This window comes from Dendrobium catenatum, unplaced genomic scaffold (assembly GCF_001605985.2).
Source record: "Dendrobium catenatum unplaced genomic scaffold, ASM160598v2 fragScaff_scaffold_1414, whole genome shotgun sequence".
NCBI classification, from domain to species: Eukaryota; Viridiplantae; Streptophyta; class Magnoliopsida; order Asparagales; family Orchidaceae; genus Dendrobium; species Dendrobium catenatum.
Window position 1 is genome coordinate 286,757 of NW_021319876.1, and position 18,541 is coordinate 305,297.

The window sequence follows — 18,541 nt, forward strand, 5'->3', positions numbered from 1 at the left end:
AATATGTAACTTTACAGAACATCCATATACCAAAAGGCAGGCTAGAAACCACATCACTAACAATTGCCAGTTTGCCACACATGGTTGCAAAGTAAAGTTTGAATGCAGATTTAGGGTTTATAAATTTCAATAAATAAATTACCAAAATGAGCTAAAAGTTAGGCATGCAAGCATCAAGAGGGTGACTGATCATATGACTATACAAGAGATATTGATGAAAATGATGCTTACTTCTCACTCAGGAGGACTGGTGGCTGCGGCCGCGGCCCTGGTTGTCGCGGCCCTGGACGAATGTGGTGATGGTGATGGTGATGGCGATGGCGGCATCGGCACTATGGGACAGGATTCAGGAACAAAAATGGAGGCGAGTTCTGGAGATGAGCTTCGCGGTGCGATAGCAGATAGAGTTGAGAGGGGTGGAATAGGGTAGACTTCGGTGACTTCCTCGGCGCCTTCATCCATGTAAACAACATCCTGCATTGTGAGCTGGTGGTATTCGACGATCTCTCTCAAGAACCGGTTTTCTCGAGCATAGACAGAGTTCTCATGCGCCAGTCGTCCCTTCTCTGCTAGCAATGTCTCCAATTGTAACCTTATCTGAGAAGAAATGGGAAATAGTCACCATACGAGGGGTCAAATAGCAGCAAGCAATAGAAGATTTTTTATTGACTATATAAAGATAATCAAATACCATAATAATTAGGGGTGTAAATGAGCCGAGTTCGAGTGAGTTCATGTGGTATTCGGCCTAGTACATGTATAACTTAATTATAAAAGTTACTTCAAATATTAAATCAATGGATCTTGTGAATTATAAATAACTAAATGAAAGAAAGATCAACATGTATATTATTTATTCCACATATCAAAATTATAATTTTTTGCAAAGATTACTTGACATTATTCTTGATAAATGTTATTTAAGATAAAGGTAATTAAGTTCTATATTAAACTTAATTATATTTTGATTCATCATCCAGAATTAAAGTAAAATTCACTGATTAAAACTAATTGATTTAGCTAATTTGAAAATCAAATCGCCCAAACTGATCAAATACACACCACTGCACAAAGTTTTATAGCATGGAAATTGGCCTAAATTGGTTTTTGGTGGGCTTGGTAGCATAGAAATTGGCAAAGTTCAGTTGATGGACCTGTTAGCTTATTTTTTAGCCTTATGTTGTATAGAATTGTTTGAGGACTGAACTTCGTAAGGTGTTATTTGAATTAGCAATATGATATCAACTAAACCCATATTTAATGATCAAGGCAATAATAAATCTAATTGGCCTTTTAGATGATTAAACAACCTTGAGCAACCTTTGCTTTAAATTATTAGGGTTCTAATTGGCTTATTTAAGGCTCCCTTTCGTTGATTATGAAGCATCAACTAATTCCAATTTGGATCTACACAATCACTTTGTTGGGAAGTAAATAACGCAGCGAACACATACAAGGAAGAGAAAATGCAGTGGAAAAGAAAGATCACCAGGATTTAATGTAGAAAAACCCAAAACTGGAAAAAAATGGGGAACCACACCACATCAAGAAATTCACGATGAAAATTGAGAGAAATTATATAGATATCTTTCATCTCACTCTCTCATTCTCTCATTGTCTCTCTTCACTCTTGCACCGTTCTCTTACATAACTGACAAAGAGACACACCTTAATCACCCTAAGGGACACAGCCTTTCAAGTTAAACATGAAAACCAAGAAAGAAAATTGACTAGCCTCACTAGCAGAGCTGGGGTTTGGAGCGTCGCAGCACTCCACTCTGTCTCAAAAATGCAAAATAAGTGTTGATTATCGCAGCACTAGAGTATAAAACCCTGAACCCAAAGCAAGAGGAGGTCCCCTTGCAACCCCCGGCAAGCTCGACCGATGGAATTGAGATCCAAATCAACAGTACAACCCGATTGATTGACACAATTAGATTCCACACAGAACTAACATGCTTCTCTTGATTGAACGTCAAAGGATATAGTTTGAATTTCCATGAACCAGGATTGCAACAAATGTTTGATTACACATCTTCAGTTAAATCATAATACATCACAAGAAAATGAATAGGAACACTTGTACAGTGCTCAATAAAGTAAAAAAGAAAAGAAAACAAATAAAAATCTTGTTAACTTAGGTATCCACAAAACTTTCAATTCTTTGTCAAAGCAAACTCTCTCAACGTTCACTTCATGGTAGTACAATACAGCCAACAAAGAACTTATCCAATAAATGCATGTCATATTCTCATCTTTTGTTTGACTTTTATACAATCAATGTCTAAGCTCTCATTTTATTTTTGATATATATTCTATATTGAAGCCAAAAGTAATCTAACGCAGCTGGGACTTGTGATCACTTTTTGAGAACATAACATTATCAACTGCTACTTCATTTCTGGAGGTAGAGGTGCTTGTGGTCAGCAGCTGATTTTTGACAATTTTCTTATCATGATGCTGGTTTCATACTAAGAGAGGAGCAAAAAATAAGTGAGATGAAAGCTGCCCTTGGTGCCATTTTGGGCCTTTTATTTGAGCTACTTGTAGCGAACTCTAGCAGCAAAGGTGGTTGAGAGCACTTGCACGTGCATTGTTCAGTGGTGCAACTCATGGAAGACCGAAAATAATAGGAGCTGAGAAATCTAAGTTGAGCAATATCTCCCATAATTTTCATAATTTTTTATTTTTCCCCAGTTAAGAAGGCTATGTGCTCAGAAGGGGGGAATAGTAGAGCAAGACATGATTTATATCATGGGTAAAGCTAGGAGGTTATTTACACCAGCTATCATGGTGGGTGGTGACACGATTTATATCATTGAGGTTAAAAAAAAAAATATCCAGATTGTGCAATGGGATGTTCCTATTGATTCTGGCCTCATGGATAACGTGACCGAGTAAGGAGCTAGAGATGGAGGTCCAGGCGAAAGAGACTTTAGTTTTGAGAGGGTGTTTAGCTGATAGGATTGAAGCCATGGAAGACAGAATAGGAGAAAGTCAAGAGTGAGCTGTTCTAGGTGAAAGGTAAGGGTTTCTCTGATATAGAAGAAAGGAGGTAAGTTTAGTCAAAACATGATGTATTTATGATTTCAGAGCATCATGGACGAGATGCGAGGGGCGAAATATCATGGAAAGCAACTGGCATGTGGGATCCTTATCATCGTGGGTATCAACACGGGCATTAGGGAGTTGTGGTTCCTATGGTTCATTTGACCTTCAGTAAATACAAAGTGTTGAACATTACAGGTCAGATGGATCTGACACGATAAGTTTTTACTACTCCCCTCCTAAAAAATCTAAAATAATTAAAATTCATTACCCATTAAACCACCGAAAAGTACACAATGAACTTGATGAATTAATTAGTATCCTATTAAGTTCAATCATGATCAAACACAACTTCCTCAACTCCATGATCTCACTTCTCTTTTATTTTGAATTATTTAACCCCATGTAATGGCAACCCCACATTTAGCCCTAGAATCCAACCAGTAAAATAAGACGTTGTTTTCTAATACTTTGTTAATAACACTGAGTCTTTCATAAGCATCATGTCTTTTTTTATCCTATTCTCACATGACACACTTTAAGACCTTTAAAACCCTCACCGTGAAAATACATATCCTCGGGAAAAATTTTTCTTTTAACTTTCAGATCTATTAGTAATCAACAAGATTAAGAAATGTACCTAGAGAATAAGATACATGGTAACATCATTTTGAAGAGAAAAAAGATCAAAATAATCCTTTGACTCTTTATGAAAATGATCCCTAATTATATTAAAGAATCATTTTGGTCCTTCAAGTCTGTAAAAAAAATCAAAATAATTTCATGGTAGGGCTATTTTGATTCTCTTTTAAGGAATTGATGGACGAAAATGATCCTATCTTCTCCTATTTAAATTTCATAAGGGAAGAATAGCTATAAACATTCAAGATGTAGTTTATGATCAATAAATCATAAATGTAGAGTTCTGAACAAATGGTAAATGTATACAGAAAGATTTTAAATCTCATTAGACACACAGATCAGCAAGAGAATAATGTGGAAGACAACCAGTTCATTGCAAGATTAAATAGAAATGCACGAAACCGTTCGAATTAAAAAAAAGGACTAGATGATAAACAAGATTGTGTAAAATAGGAGATATGGAAAGAATTATAAATGCTTTCAACATATATTTTACCCTGGTATAAAGTATAAGCCTTTGCAATTGCATTAAAAATGCAATAAGAATTTCAATAGATTGTTTGCTTTCAGCAGATAATAAATAAATGCCATAAACAAAAAAGCTAATTTCTTCTCTGATTTTCAGACCCAAACGCATTTGAATAACATCTAGTATTTAAAGAAATTAAAGGACAAGCATACCAGATCATCATCTTCTGGATTGCTGCCTTTCTCAAGACCCTCTCTTAACATTCTGTTCTCCTCTTCAAGTTGAGTGCATCGTTCCTTTGCAAAAGCAAGATCTGCCTTGACAGTCTTCATCTCCCGCATAAGTAGTTTGGCCTTTGCAGCCATTGCATTTGCAACCTGTAAAAGTTAAAAAGGACGTAAAAAGAGAAGAGGTCAATTATTTCATTAATGAATGAGCGGCATAATAAGAGGATTAAATATAGGGCCATAAAATAAGAAGCTTGGCCCTTGCACCCATCCATTTACAGCCTGGAAAAGCAGAAAAAAAGCATAAAACGAATATGGCATTTATATCATTCATACCTTAAAATACCCTAGTACAGAACAAAGTGATATTCAAAATAAATGAGTAGATGCCATTATAACCGACTCCAGTAAGGAATTCTTCAATGCGGACGGTGAAATCAGGAAACATATTTTATGCAGTCCATAATGACTCTTAGACTCATAAGTCAAACCATACAGTGCAATTGCCCAAGAATCAACTACTACTCCAACACCGAGTTAACTTAAATCTTGTATTCACCACCAATAACAACAACATCAAGTCTTTATCCCACTATGTGGGGGTCAGCTACATGAATCTTTTTTCTCCATTGTGTCATGTTAAGAGTTAAATTCTCATTTAAATCTAATAAAAAAGATCATTTTTAATATTTCCTAACCAAGCCTTTTTTAGGTTCACCTCTACCTTTCTTAACATAAGTCAAATCTAATGCATCATTGAAAGGCCGCCAATTTTTGTGACCAAACCAGCTAAAGTGACTCTAATCTTATCTTCCACTGGAGTTACTCCAACATTTTCACGTATATGCTCATTTCGTATCCTGTCTCTAAGAGTAAAACCGCTCATCCACCTGAGCATCCTACTCTCTACAAAATTCATATTATGCTTCTCTTTTAATGGCCAACATTATGTACCATAAAACATTGTAGGTCTCACCACCATCCTATAGAATTTTCCCTTAAGTTTGAGGGGAACTTTTCTATCACACAACAAACCCAAAGCATTCCTCCGCCTCAACCATCCATCTTGAATTATACTAATAATATGCTCATCTATTTCAACATCACTCTGAATAATAGACCAAAGATATCTAAAACATATACTCTTATTAATGACTTGATTGCCCAAAGTCACAATTCCTCCACTAGATTTATTAATACTAAAAGTATACTCCATATATTCTGCTTTAGATCTACTCGACCAAAAACCTTTAGACTCAAACGTTGACCACCATAATTCAAGTTTACCTTCAACTCCTTCTCTAGTCTTAACAACAATAAAAATAGCATCAGCAAATAGCATACACCAAGGTACAACCTCTTGCAAATGTCTAGTGAGAACATTCATAACTAAAGCAAAAAAAGATATGGGCTTAAGGCTGATCCTTGATGTAATCCAATAGAAATAAAAAAAATACTTGGTCAAACCACCTTGTGTTTGAACACAAGTAACACTCCTGCATACATATCCTTAATGACTTGAATATAAGCATTATTAACACCTTTCTTTTCTAAAACTCTTCATAGCACTTCTCTTAGAACTTTACCATATGTCTTCTCTAAATCAATAAATATCATATATAAATCCTCCTTATTCTCTACATACTTCTCTATCAAACCTATCAATAAATGTATATCTTTCCTAACACCTACATGGTATGAGACCTACCCAGCATGAATCCAAATTAATTTTGAGAAACATTAGTATCATGCCGCAACCTATGCTCGATAACTCTCTCCCATAGTTTTAAAGTATGACAATTAACTTAATTCTTCTATAATTCGTATAATCTTGTGCATCACCTTAATCTTAAAAAATAGGAATCAACATACTCATTCTCCACTAATCTGACATCTTTTTAATCTTCAAAATAATATTAAAAAGTTTAGTAAGCTAATAAATTCCTTCATCTCCTAATCATTTTCACACCTCTATTGGAATATCATCAAGTCCAATAACTTTTCCACACTTTATTTTTCTTTAAAGCCTCTCTAACTTCGGTTTTACTAATACGCCGATAAAAACAAAATCTTTATTTTCATTTAGGTTGCTAAGGTCACTAAAGTCGATTGCATTCTCATAATCTTCATTGAAACGTTTAAAAAAATATCTCATCCACCTTTGTTGAATATCTTCTTCTAATAAAAGCTCTTTTTGATTTTCATCCTTAATACACTTCACTTGAACTAAATCTTTACTACCCCTATCTCTTTGTTTGGTTAACACACACACACACACACACATATATATTATATATATCTTTTGCCATCCTTAGTATATAATATATTATATAAATCATTAAAAGCTAAACTTTTTACATCACATATTGCTTTCTTAAACTCCTTACGGACCTTTTTATATCTTTCCTAATTATCAGAATGTTTTATATTTAAACCAATTTTTATAACAAATATTCTTATTTTTTAACTTTTTCATTGCATATGTTGAATCCACCACCAACTATTTTTATTATTAAGAAATTTTTCCTTTGATACTCCAAGCACATCTTTTGCAACATTCTTAATGTTACTAATTATTTTTTTCACATAATATTATCTTTCTCATGCACAAACAAAATCTTAACATCTAAAATCTTACTTTCAAAAATATTTTTCTTAATATTCTTTAAATGCTTCATCTAATCATAAAACAATGTTTTACTTTATTTTTTTATTTTCTACCGATTCATTTTAAAGTTCAAAACTAATAAGTAATATTGGGTATATAAACTTTCACTCGGAATAACTTTACAATCTTTGCAATATAAATGATTAATTTTTTTTATAAGAGAATAATCAATCTGAGTTTTACTATATCCATTCTCATAAGTGATGAGATGCTCATCTTTTTTCTTAAATAAGGTATTAGCAATTACAAAATTACAATCTAAAGAATAATATAATATGATCATACCACCTTCATTAGTCGCTCCAAACCAATAGACACCATGAATGATTTTAAAATCATCGACCTCACTACCAACATGTCTATTTAAATATCGTTCAATATTTTTTTTTTCTTCAAAAGAAATCTTTTGTATTAATTATTCTAAGTCGTTCCAAAATTTTAATTTTGAACTTATATACAAACCTACTTAAGGAACATAAGCACTTATAATATTAAAAATCTTAGCATCAAGATAGGAAGTGGATGCGATATCGTTGGATCTTCAATTGGAGATAAAGATCCAGCTCTCCCAAATCCCTAGCCGCTAACTAAAGCCCAAATAACCTAAGAATAAACTAAATTCGGCAAACTCACAAAACATAATTTGAAATAACCCTATTGTTAGCCTTAAATAGGCTCTCATAATTCCCTCCCAAATCAGCCACCTTTCCCAAAATAATTCCTTTTCAGATTTGAATTCAAATTAGATTTATTTTCCTAATTAATTTTCTTCCAATTGTAATTAATACTTTCCTAAACAATCCCCCATTAATTCCTCCTTATTTTCCCTAAATAATTCCCTCTTAAATTTTGAATTTAAATTAGATCTCTCGCGTAAATAATTCCCTCCCAATTATAATTTAAATATTTCTAAATAATTTCCCTTTGATTAAGAACCTTCCTAAACAGCTCCTCTTGATTAGGAAACTTTTTGATTCCCTCCCAATCAAATCTGCCAGTACATCACATCAACAATGATTTTTTAAGCTATAATTATATCTCCAATTATATTAATTTTTATAATATTATACTTTAAACTCTTATTTATAATCATACCTACACTATTTCTAGTACGACTCTTACCAAAATACTACGGTTTAAATCCTAAACTATCAATCTCCTTAGCATTCTCTCAAACGTATTTAGTTTCATGAATACATAGAATACTTATTTTCGTATAAATCATAATATCTATTAATTCTATTAATTTGCCTATAAGGAAACTTATATTCTAAGTTCCTAAAATAATTTTAGTTTTAAGTACTAGCTTCTTTGCCTACATTCGTCCATAATGTGGGAACTCTTGCCTATATTTAACACTGCACCCAAGCAATTATTTGTTGCAGCTTACATGGACATCAATTTTATGATTTCCTCCAAAATTTAATCATGAAAATGTTTTTTTGTTGTAGTTCTTCGTAAATGAAATATGCAGCCAATGAATAGGGACCAGGATGATGTGATAAATAAGTTTGAACTAAGCAAACCAACATACGCATAACAATTTCTACATGCCATCCAGTGATACAAAGTTGCCACCTTACGTCGCGGGATGCCTTCAGTTGTGTTTCATAATCAGACTGAATTTGAGGGAAGCTGTTCAAAGATGTTTTGTTTTTATCCTGATTTTGTCCGGTTTGGCTAGCTCCTTTTCTCCGGATTTGCAATTTTCGGGTTTCCTGAATGATGTCAGCTGTTTTGTTCTCCACAATTGTCAAGCCTTCCTGGATATAAGAGAGGCATTATCTATTAAGTATTGATAAAGAGCTTTTGGAAGAAAAGTACTCAAAGAAAAAGGAAGCTAATACTTACTTCAAGAGCATTTTTTATGGTGCCACCAATGTAATTAAGGGAAGAAGTTATAGAATCTGAGCTTTTTTGAGGTGGAATCTCCATCTTTGAGTAAATCTGTGGCGGCTGTTGGGTTTGATTGATCTGCAACTGACAAAATGTCAACTTCCCAACGAAAATGCTTACACCTTTCCACAGCATGAACATAAAGCCATGCTAAATACTAAAAGAGAATCCGGTAAGTATTAGGATAATGTCCACCATACAACAGCTCGAGGTGAAAACTCTCCTGTGGAATGGGTTTGGACAGCAAGACCACCTATAAGGTGTTTAAGTCTTACAAGGCACGCAAACTCACTTAGGTAAACGGCACCAATAATTTGAGAAGGCCCAATATTGTCTGTGTGGTGAAAGGAAAGAGCTGAGACACTCACCTTTCTAAACTAAGTTGCCGAATTTCAAAGAATAAATGACACATTTTTTTAACACTTAAATGTTGATATAGACACACTGAAAAGCAAAAAATTTAACATCAATAATAATAAAGTAACAAAAAACTATAAAGTAGTGTATTTGTGTATAGACAAACACACATGCAACCATAAAAGTGCTTAAATTCATAATTAATTGACTAATAACAATCCTTTCAAATTCATTCATTCTTGGTTTTTTTCCTACTATGTTGCACCGATACGGATATGGCGACACGGATACGACACGATACGAATACAGGACATGTCAATTTTTAAAAATATAGGATACGGGTACGACGCGGACACGGCATTATAATTTATAAATCATACATAAAATTTAAGAAATCAATCAAAGCATAATATTTGAAATTACAAAAAAAAATGACAACAACATCATTTGTAGCCTTGTAGCTTATAATATCAAACTATAAGCAAGTATTAAATGTCTAGTACAACAACAAAAGCATAAACATAAATTGTTTAGAACACGAAGTTTTAACTATTCAATAGAATGAATGATATGATTAGCTTCTTCAGTGATTTGTCTTTGAACTTCTATATCATCTTCAATAAATATCATAGCTTCAAATTCAGGCTCATCAAATGAAAGATTAGTAATTTCTAATATTCCCATGTCATCAAGAGAATCAAATCCATTTTGGAAATGAGAGAACCTTGCTCGCAGCCACGGAAGTAAATACGACGCTTTTTTTTTTTTGGATTTCTTTTTGCTTTTCAAGGGAAACGCGTATCGGATACGCGTTTCCTTTTGAAATTAAATAGTATTTTAATTGGATATGGCTTTGGCTTATCCGACACGTATTGGTGACATATCTAAGGCATGTCTGTGCATCGGTGTATCAGATACAACATGCCTTCATAAATAGGTGTATCGGTGCAACATTGTTGTCCTATAATCGTACAACCTCTCTTCTAAATAATTTCTAATTGTTATACCTTATCACTCATTTCAACAAAAAAGCTCATCCATTAAAATTTTCGTTGACACAAATAAAACATACATAAAAGAACCCCGCTTTGAATATCTTTTGTGCATCGCACTAACTAAACAAAATGTCAAGTTGATTCTTGAACTATTTTCTCTTAGGTGTAAGAATTAAGAATATAATGAAGTTTCTTTGATAAATAATCCTTCTAGTGATAATGTTGGTGGGGAAGGACAGTAGTAGGAAAAGGTGAGGATGCTGTAGTGACCGTATCCCCCCTCCCCCGCCCCCATTATCCGTGCAGCATCTCCTACTACTACTCTTAAAAAAAACCTCACAGTCCATTCCATCCATGTTATAGATTGATTAATTCAAGAGTGCCTTGATTGCACAAATCAGTCCTCTCTCTTCGTAATCACAGCCCCAACAGTTTGAAAAAGAAATTCAAAGATGGAAATAATAAATATATGAAAAGACTAATAGAATTTACCTAGGAAGAGAAAAAAAAAACAAGCAAAATCTGGAAAGCACTACAATAATTTATCGCAAGTTATTTGTACTGTGAAAGCTGGACAAGTTGCAGCGCAATGATTAATAAAGGAAAATGGTTCATTCAAATGGAGGCTGCTGTTGGTCAAGAAATAAGTTTGAATGGAAGATGAAGTTGCTAGTCATTACAGGAGGATAAACTATTTGGCAAAAGAGAAAAATAAAATAAAATAAAATAAAAAGCAAAAGAAGCTGCATATCTACTCTAGTTTGTAAGGAAGTCATAAATTAACTAAATTGAGAAGTATAATAAATCAAAGCTTACTATCAAGAAGTTAATCGGAACAGGAAGTAGAATGACCTTTCAGGATAACATTGCAACAAAAGCAAAGTGCAGCCAGGCCCTCTAGTTTACATCAATTTTGGAAAAAAATACCTTATTAAGACTCAATAATGAGGGAGTCGTATGATTCTTACCTGTCTAACAGACTTCTTATCAACCATCTTGGGATGCTCTCTTTCATATGTTTCAAGTTTCTGAGCCGCAGTATCATCTTCAAGAAAGCTTTTAGCTTTTCTAGCAAGAACACCCCAAAAACCATTTTTGGATTCATTCAAATTATTCATTGATGTGTACTCATAAGAAGTAGCATCCTGCAGTGAAAAGTCAAGGATGGCTTGCAATTAAAAAACGATGAGACTATTTGCAGTAAAAAAGTACACATGAACGACAATAATATAAACAAGTGAATCATTGAATCCAGTCAGCATTTTCATATAAAAAGAAATCAACAAAATAGTCCAAGTTAATCGAACACTGAAAAAGAGACATTCTCCGAGATCACTTCATCAAAGAAGCTCACAATGTAGGCTAGTCTCTATATAAATAAACAAGATACTGAACAATATCGTTTAAATTAGTGGATCAGATTTGGCAATATTTCAACGATGTGGCTTCTACATGTTATAAATTAAAGGAAAGTTGGGAAACTAAGAATAGTTATTTTCCACTAAAAGGTGATTACGTTAGCAGTGAAATATCAACAGAAAAGTAATTTTCCAGGCCACGTTCAATCCCTTGGTTAAAAATTTTGCAATTTGTTGGCTCCACAATGTCATTGTATCAAGAGGCGCTTTGTCAGATTGAAATGTCCCGAACTGCAAAAAAAAAAAACAAAACATGGTACTCCAATACTATGCCATATGAATAGATGTCAGCTAAAGTAGGGAAATTATCTCTAATTGCACCAAAAATTTTCGCAAAAATAAAGAGCTTCATTGAAGACCTCCAAAATGTATAAACGTCAATTTCTTGTACCCTCAACATTTCCCATCCGATGATTCATATAAAAATGACATTAAATTACAAAATCACAATTTCCATGCAATACATCACAAAAACAAAAGCAAGCATGGCACACAAGCATACATGCGCAGCATGAATACCCAGCGAATGAACTAATAATAACACAGAAAAATGAAAATACAAGGTGATCAAAAAGTCCTGCCCAAGCTAAACTAAAATATTCCTTTCAATTAGCAACAGAATAAACTTATACTCACTAGCCTCCAGATCAATTTTATGCAATAAATCACCTAAAATTGTTCAAAACCTCAGAACCTCTAATGCTGATCGTGCAATTATCATATAAGCATGTTTCAATCGAACTGCACAAATTGATTCAATGAATAGAAAATAATCAATCACCTCTCGAAGATATGAAGAACTCTGCAAATTTATATACTTGGAATCCAATTTCATGTACTAGTTCCAGAATAATACATGTACTTTTCTGGCCAGTTACTTACTCCACATGCAATCATCATATATTACTTCCATAACACAATACAATTCAATTTTAGAAAACAATTATTTTGTAAGCTACACTAAAAATAATCTGAGTGAATCAAATTATGAAGCTTTGGTATCCATCCACATGTTAAAACAAGAAAGAGCTAAGTTGTGATTGCAAACCAATAAGAAGGCCACCAAAAGCTTGAGTGGAAAGGAAGTGGGAGTACTCGATGTCACACTAGACGGAAAATTTTTGTTTTGGGTGAGAGTTAATGAGCCACGGTCCACCAAAGTGACGAAAATTCAGTGTGAGCAGCACATGCAATTACGGAGAGAGGTGGTTGCTGCCACAAAGAAAGTGACTGCTGCACTTTCACCTGGAGAGAAGATATGGTTACATCCGCAATGGCAAACAGAGTTGCTTCTTCCACTTAAATGTGTGGAATGAAGACGGGCCAAATGATTGGAAGTTGCTTTGATATTAGGAAAAAAATCTCCAAAACATTATTCCAGCTAAAGCTGTTGGCTGGCATAATATCAGCATTTGCTACTTGCAAGCAAGTTAGTCCCCTCAGCAAGAGCTCAACCAGAAGAATACCATCATTGTTTGCTTCACTGCGAGTGTGTAAAAATATTTTGAAATCTCCCACCTTGGCCCGCTGTCTGCCCTAGTTCAAGACTTCCGCCTCCTACAATGCCTCCTCTAAATCCTCCACTTCATGCACCAGTCCAACTAGCACTACCACCTCAACACTCCATGGGTTGTCCAGATTATAATAAATCATGATGTTAATTGTCAACCCCTAAATTTTATATATTCCTATTACAGGTTCTCCTAGCCTTCAATAAATTCATTACAAAGGATGAAATAAGATCACTCCAATTCATGTCGCTCTCTATCGCAACATTCTTATTATTATTCTCCTTTCTCTTTACAACCAATTGCTACAACAATTTTTCTTTCCATGAATCACAACAATATCTATGTTCCCTTAGTCTTAAGTTCATTTGAAATTGAGACCAAAAAATCCAAACCCAAAAGGAGATTTCCAAATATTTTTCCATAATGAGTATGCCAATAATAGATTGCTCCATAGTGAGCAATCCCATACGAGTTTAATAACTACTATAATTAAGAGTATAGACAACTTTGGCTATAAATAGCCAACCATAGAGCTTCCAAGACGACTAAAAGTCCTAGGAAGATTTATCAACATTGTCAATTGAAGCTATACCTTAATTTAATCTTGGTGGGCATGTTGTCCTTTCCTTTGTGAGGCCAAAGGCTTTTGAAAGGATAGGATTCCACAAGATGATGCATGCATGAATCTAGTTGTCCCCAAATTGGATGCGAGATTCAATGGAGACTAAGACAACATTGTCCAAAGAGAAAGTCACTAAAAGACCTTTGCTTAACTCTATGATCAACTAGTTTGTCATTGAAAACTTTGAAACTTGGATGTTAGAAGTCTAACCTCCTGAAAAATTTTTGAGAGCAAGGACCAAGATTAAGTTCAGAAATCATATTCAACCCAAAAAACTTTTGCAAGCTACCAATGCAAACACTATGCCGCTATGGGCATGGCCGCTACAACCAGATTTAATGTACTAACACAAGTGATGTTCCACCTTATGGGCATGCTGCAAAAAGTGGTTTAAGTTATGATGCCTAGTCCTAGAGCACAATCATTGAGATGTCCTTATTGCATGCAAAGAGAGGATTAAGATCGCCATTATGTCCATGGTCACTGAGAGAGATCCAATTTTAACCTTAGATCTATGAATTTTAGCAAAACAAGAATATTGTTTAGCAATGTCCAAAGATTCAAAGATAAACATTTGCTAGAGAAGTAGTTGGAAATTTATAGGCTCTAAAACATCTCATGCCACCCGTTGAAGGGCATCCTCCACTTTTTTGGAGTTTAAAAGGAACATTATAACATTTCAATAGCAATTTGAGACAATGTAGCTCTAAAGAGTTCTATTGTGTAGTTGGCGGAACAGGCAAGGGTATATTTCAAATGCATTTTGAAGCAATCATGCTTCATAGAATATAATTTCAAATCAAAATCTATAAAAAGAAACTATTTTTGGAGGGCAACAACTAGAGAAGTATTTAATTCCATTTTAATCATATTTTTAGATCCTCTACAATGCAAGTGCTACTTGAAATAGGTGTCTATAAGCTTCAAGAAGAAGAGTATATAAATCTTTGAATCATTATTTGTAGACAAAATCCATATAGTTAACCTTAAAAATAAACTGTATTTTATATTTGAAATTTATAATGTTTTAGTGTTGTACTCTTACTTCAAATGTAGAACTTTTCCATGCAAATTGGTATCTGTGAAACTTGGCTTTTTCTTATGCCTTTGGTTCACTCTTTATTAAATTCATTCTTATCTAAATCTAAATTTCAATTCTTTTTGCTCTCTGTAATTTGGTATTAAAATTATGTTAAAAAAGAAAAACAAAACCTCACTACACTCTCTACCAATTTGAGCATTTAACATAAATTTTTTCTTCAAATTGCCACAACATGCAATATTAAGAGTGGGGCCATGAGTAATCTAGTTGGCTTGGTTATAGCTCAATTACAGCTCGAATAGATGAAAAAAATAAAAAAGCAACCTTGAATAATATTAGAAAACCTAAGACATGCAAGATCGGCTAGATGTGGAAAAAAATAATGAACCACATAAACAAGCCGACCTGATGTTCAAATAAAGAGGCCAATGAAAATCGATGAAATATTAGGTGATTTACAAGCAAGTCAAAATGAAATGGTGAAATTGCCCAAAATCCTCCAAACTCTAAGAGATCCTATCAAATCACAATTCTAATTTATTATAGTCTCCCTTCCCAATTTAACTAGCAAAGGTAGCTATATTGAAAATTTAGCCATAATCTCGTGGTCTCATTTGATCCCTCTATTTTATTTGAAAATAGCTACAAAGGAGCCACTTCAATCAAAATGGCGATCAATGCAACACAGCAGTACAGCACCCAAACCCTCATAAAAGTTCCACATGACTAAAATAGCTGCACATAAAAAGCAAAATCTACCATGAAAATGGATAGAATCAAATGTATGACCACTCCAACAATCATTCTCCCTACTGTTCCACCAATCGGGTATGCTAGTACACATGATCACCTGAATGTCTCCAAATAGAACTACAACAAGCCTTCCTACCGTCTCGTCATACCCCTAATTCCACCAAATCCGAAATCTCTGTTACAAAAACGTAAGACTTGCCAATCCAAGCAAATAGGCAACATTCTCAAGGTAGCAGAAGAGAAGCGCTCACCAGCCCAGCGTTGGCCGCCTTCTGTCGATTGGACTCCCTATTCGCAGAGGCAATGGCGGACTGACCATACACAGACGACAGCGAGGAGTCTCCATGGGCTGAGGAATCCCTGATCGCCCGCGCGGCGATGGAATACGGAGGTGGAGACGTCACTGCCGACGTCACCTCCACCGCAGCAGATCCTATGTCCTCTATACTCGATGCCCTAGCGCTTCCCACTTTCCTCCTGTACGCCATGAACCTCACCGACGACCCGCGCCCGAAGAAACTCGACGACCCTCGCCGAGGAACCCTAGCTATGCCAAAATAAAGAGAAGGCCAACCGCTCCGGCCACCTCATCTGAGTCTTCCTCTCTTGATACCCAGCTACGCCTCGCTGGAACTTGCGGGAGCGAGATGGATTGATGTGACGGTGGAGGCTTGGCTTCTGATCTTCTCGGTGATGGAAAATTTATATATAGAGAAGACCTAATTGGAGGATGCCGCGCTCTACTGTTTCGCGTTTCAGGAATCCAGCTTGCAGACGTGAAAAAAAGACGGTGAACTGATTCCCGTCCGGTTCGCCGCCAACAACCGTCATGATCTAGAGCCGTTCATTGGGAACCAACGGCTCAGATTTTTAGAGATAGAAGTGAGGTTTTTTTTTTGGTTTGCTAGAGGGATTTACAAGGATAAGATTCAAAATTATTTATATATATCACATCTAAATTTTACTATTTATAAATATAACACTTTTTTATTAGAAATTTTTTAGACATTTAGGTGCTCAAATTTAAAATCTCTTGGTTGATAGTCAAAACTCTCAATCAATATTTCAAACTAAGATGCATTTATTAAAACACTTGACAATAAAAATGATCTTGATACAAGCTTTTTGGATGATTAATAAATGAGAAAGTCACGATAAATTTTTATTGGGACCTGTATAGATGGGACCTACAGTGACTGAAATAAGAAAAATGAATGAAAAGTCGAGATGGGATTTCGCTAAAAGGGGATTTATCGGGCTTGCAAATTGAGGAAGCGAATATTTTGAAGAATGACAAGAATTTATAGCAACATTCCCTTACATGAAAATGGATGATGGAGAAAAAGATAAACATAGAAAAGAAGGGAGAGGAAGAATTGGCCAAACATGAAGATAGTGACTATGTGAAAGATGGAGATGGAGGAATTTGTTCTCTACTCTCATGTTTACATTATCGACAGAGATGAAAAAGATATGGACTCATCTTCGTCAATAATTTCATTAATAGAATGCTAGATTTCAATTTTAATGAATGTAAGTGCTAAATATAGATATTATATAGTTTTTAGTGCCATTTATACAAATAACCTTATTTAACTCTCTCTCTCTTCTACTACTAAATTTTTAGATATTTAATATATATATATACATTCTTATATTTATTTATATAATTTTATAATTTATAAATTACATTAAAAATATCATTGATGTTGATTTATCAAAAATATATTATAATTTTTTATATTTTTTCATGTGATTTGAATAATAACATATTTCATAAATATAAAGATTTAGATATTATGTAAGAATATAATAATTCAGTGGTATGAATATAAATCATCCTTCTTACTTATAGCACTAATTTTCTCACATGTGTAAGCTCTCGATAAGTTTTTTTGCATATTTTTTAGTTTTTAGTTTTTTTGTAAAATAATATTAATAGAATTACATTCATGTGATTTAATTAGAACTATGAACATAATCCTATAAAAAAATTTACATTATCCTGAGTTAAAGAAAAAAAAAGCCAAAATATTATTTTTGTAATAAATTAATTTAACATTCTATGCCTAATTATGATTACTAAACGATTATTGAATTTAATGATCTTAAATCCTAATTAAAAGGATAATTAGCCCAAGTAAATAATATTACTTTTACTATTCACAAAGATAAATCGGATGGTTTTCTGTGTCCGGCCTCCGCACATAATAATTCATCTTTTAAAAGGTGAGGGAGAGAGAGAGTGAGCTTGAGGATTTAAGGTTGTAGAATCTCTATAAAATGTCTACATAAATATAAATATTCATTTACTTTCATACAAAAGAGAATATTGAAAAAGAGGTAATTAAATAATATTAGTTATGCGATGATAATATGATAATAGCATATAAATAACAATTAATGGATTACGACACTCCTTGAAAAATTCTAATTTTGATACTCCTCTAATTTTTTAGTGATCTTTTTAAGTGTTCTCATGCATGCATAATATAGTCTTCACAACAAAGTATTATATATAGTGGTTATTAAATAGTCCATTTTGGTAGACTCACTTTGACTCTCTAAATAATTCAGGTTGACTTTTTTCACTCTAAACCTTCGAAATAGTTACTATCAATTAAAATCAAGCATTTGTCAAGAAATAACGTCACATCTAATCCCTTATCACATAATTGACCGATGTTCAGTAAATAATACTTTAAACCTTCTACTAATAATATTTTTTTTTCAATAATACAATCATTAGTTTTGCTCGTCTTAGATGGTTTGGTCACATAAAATGATTACCGTTTGATGACCTGATTAGAAAAATAAATGTATTAGATTTGACTTATGTTAAGAAAGATAGAGTTTGACATAAAAATCTTTCCTCAGTAATATAAGCATTTGT

General features: G+C 33.7%; 1 protein-coding gene across 1 annotated transcript; it reads right to left on the reverse strand.

Annotated features, from left to right (window-relative positions):
* Positions 1–234: 234 nt before the first annotated feature.
* LOC110111446 lies at positions 235–16,431 on the reverse strand. The gene is made up of 6 exons (XM_020843345.2): positions 15,900–16,431; positions 11,271–11,447; positions 8,906–9,034; positions 8,638–8,817; positions 4,372–4,536; positions 235–597 (listed from the first exon to the last, which is right to left on the reverse strand). Exons 1-6 carry the CDS (start codon positions 16,134–16,136, stop codon positions 235–237), a joined length of 1,251 nt encoding a protein of 416 aa, XP_020699004.1. The 5' UTR covers positions 16,137–16,431.
* Positions 16,432–18,541: the final 2,110 nt, after the last annotated feature.

Excerpts from the sequence above, each read along its gene's own strand:
- LOC110111446 (XM_020843345.2), bottom strand. The coding sequence starts at position 16,136 with ATGGCGTACAGGAGGAAAGTGGGAAGCGCTAGGGCATCGAGTATAGAG. Across the intron at positions 11,448-15,899 it reads AGGCGGCCAACGCTGGGCTG|GATGCTACTTCTTATGAGTA; the intron begins GTGAGCGCTTCT and ends TTTTCACTGCAG. Across the intron at positions 8,818-8,905 it reads CCATAAAAAATGCTCTTGAA|GAAGGCTTGACAATTGTGGA; the intron begins GTAAGTATTAGC and ends TCTTATATCCAG.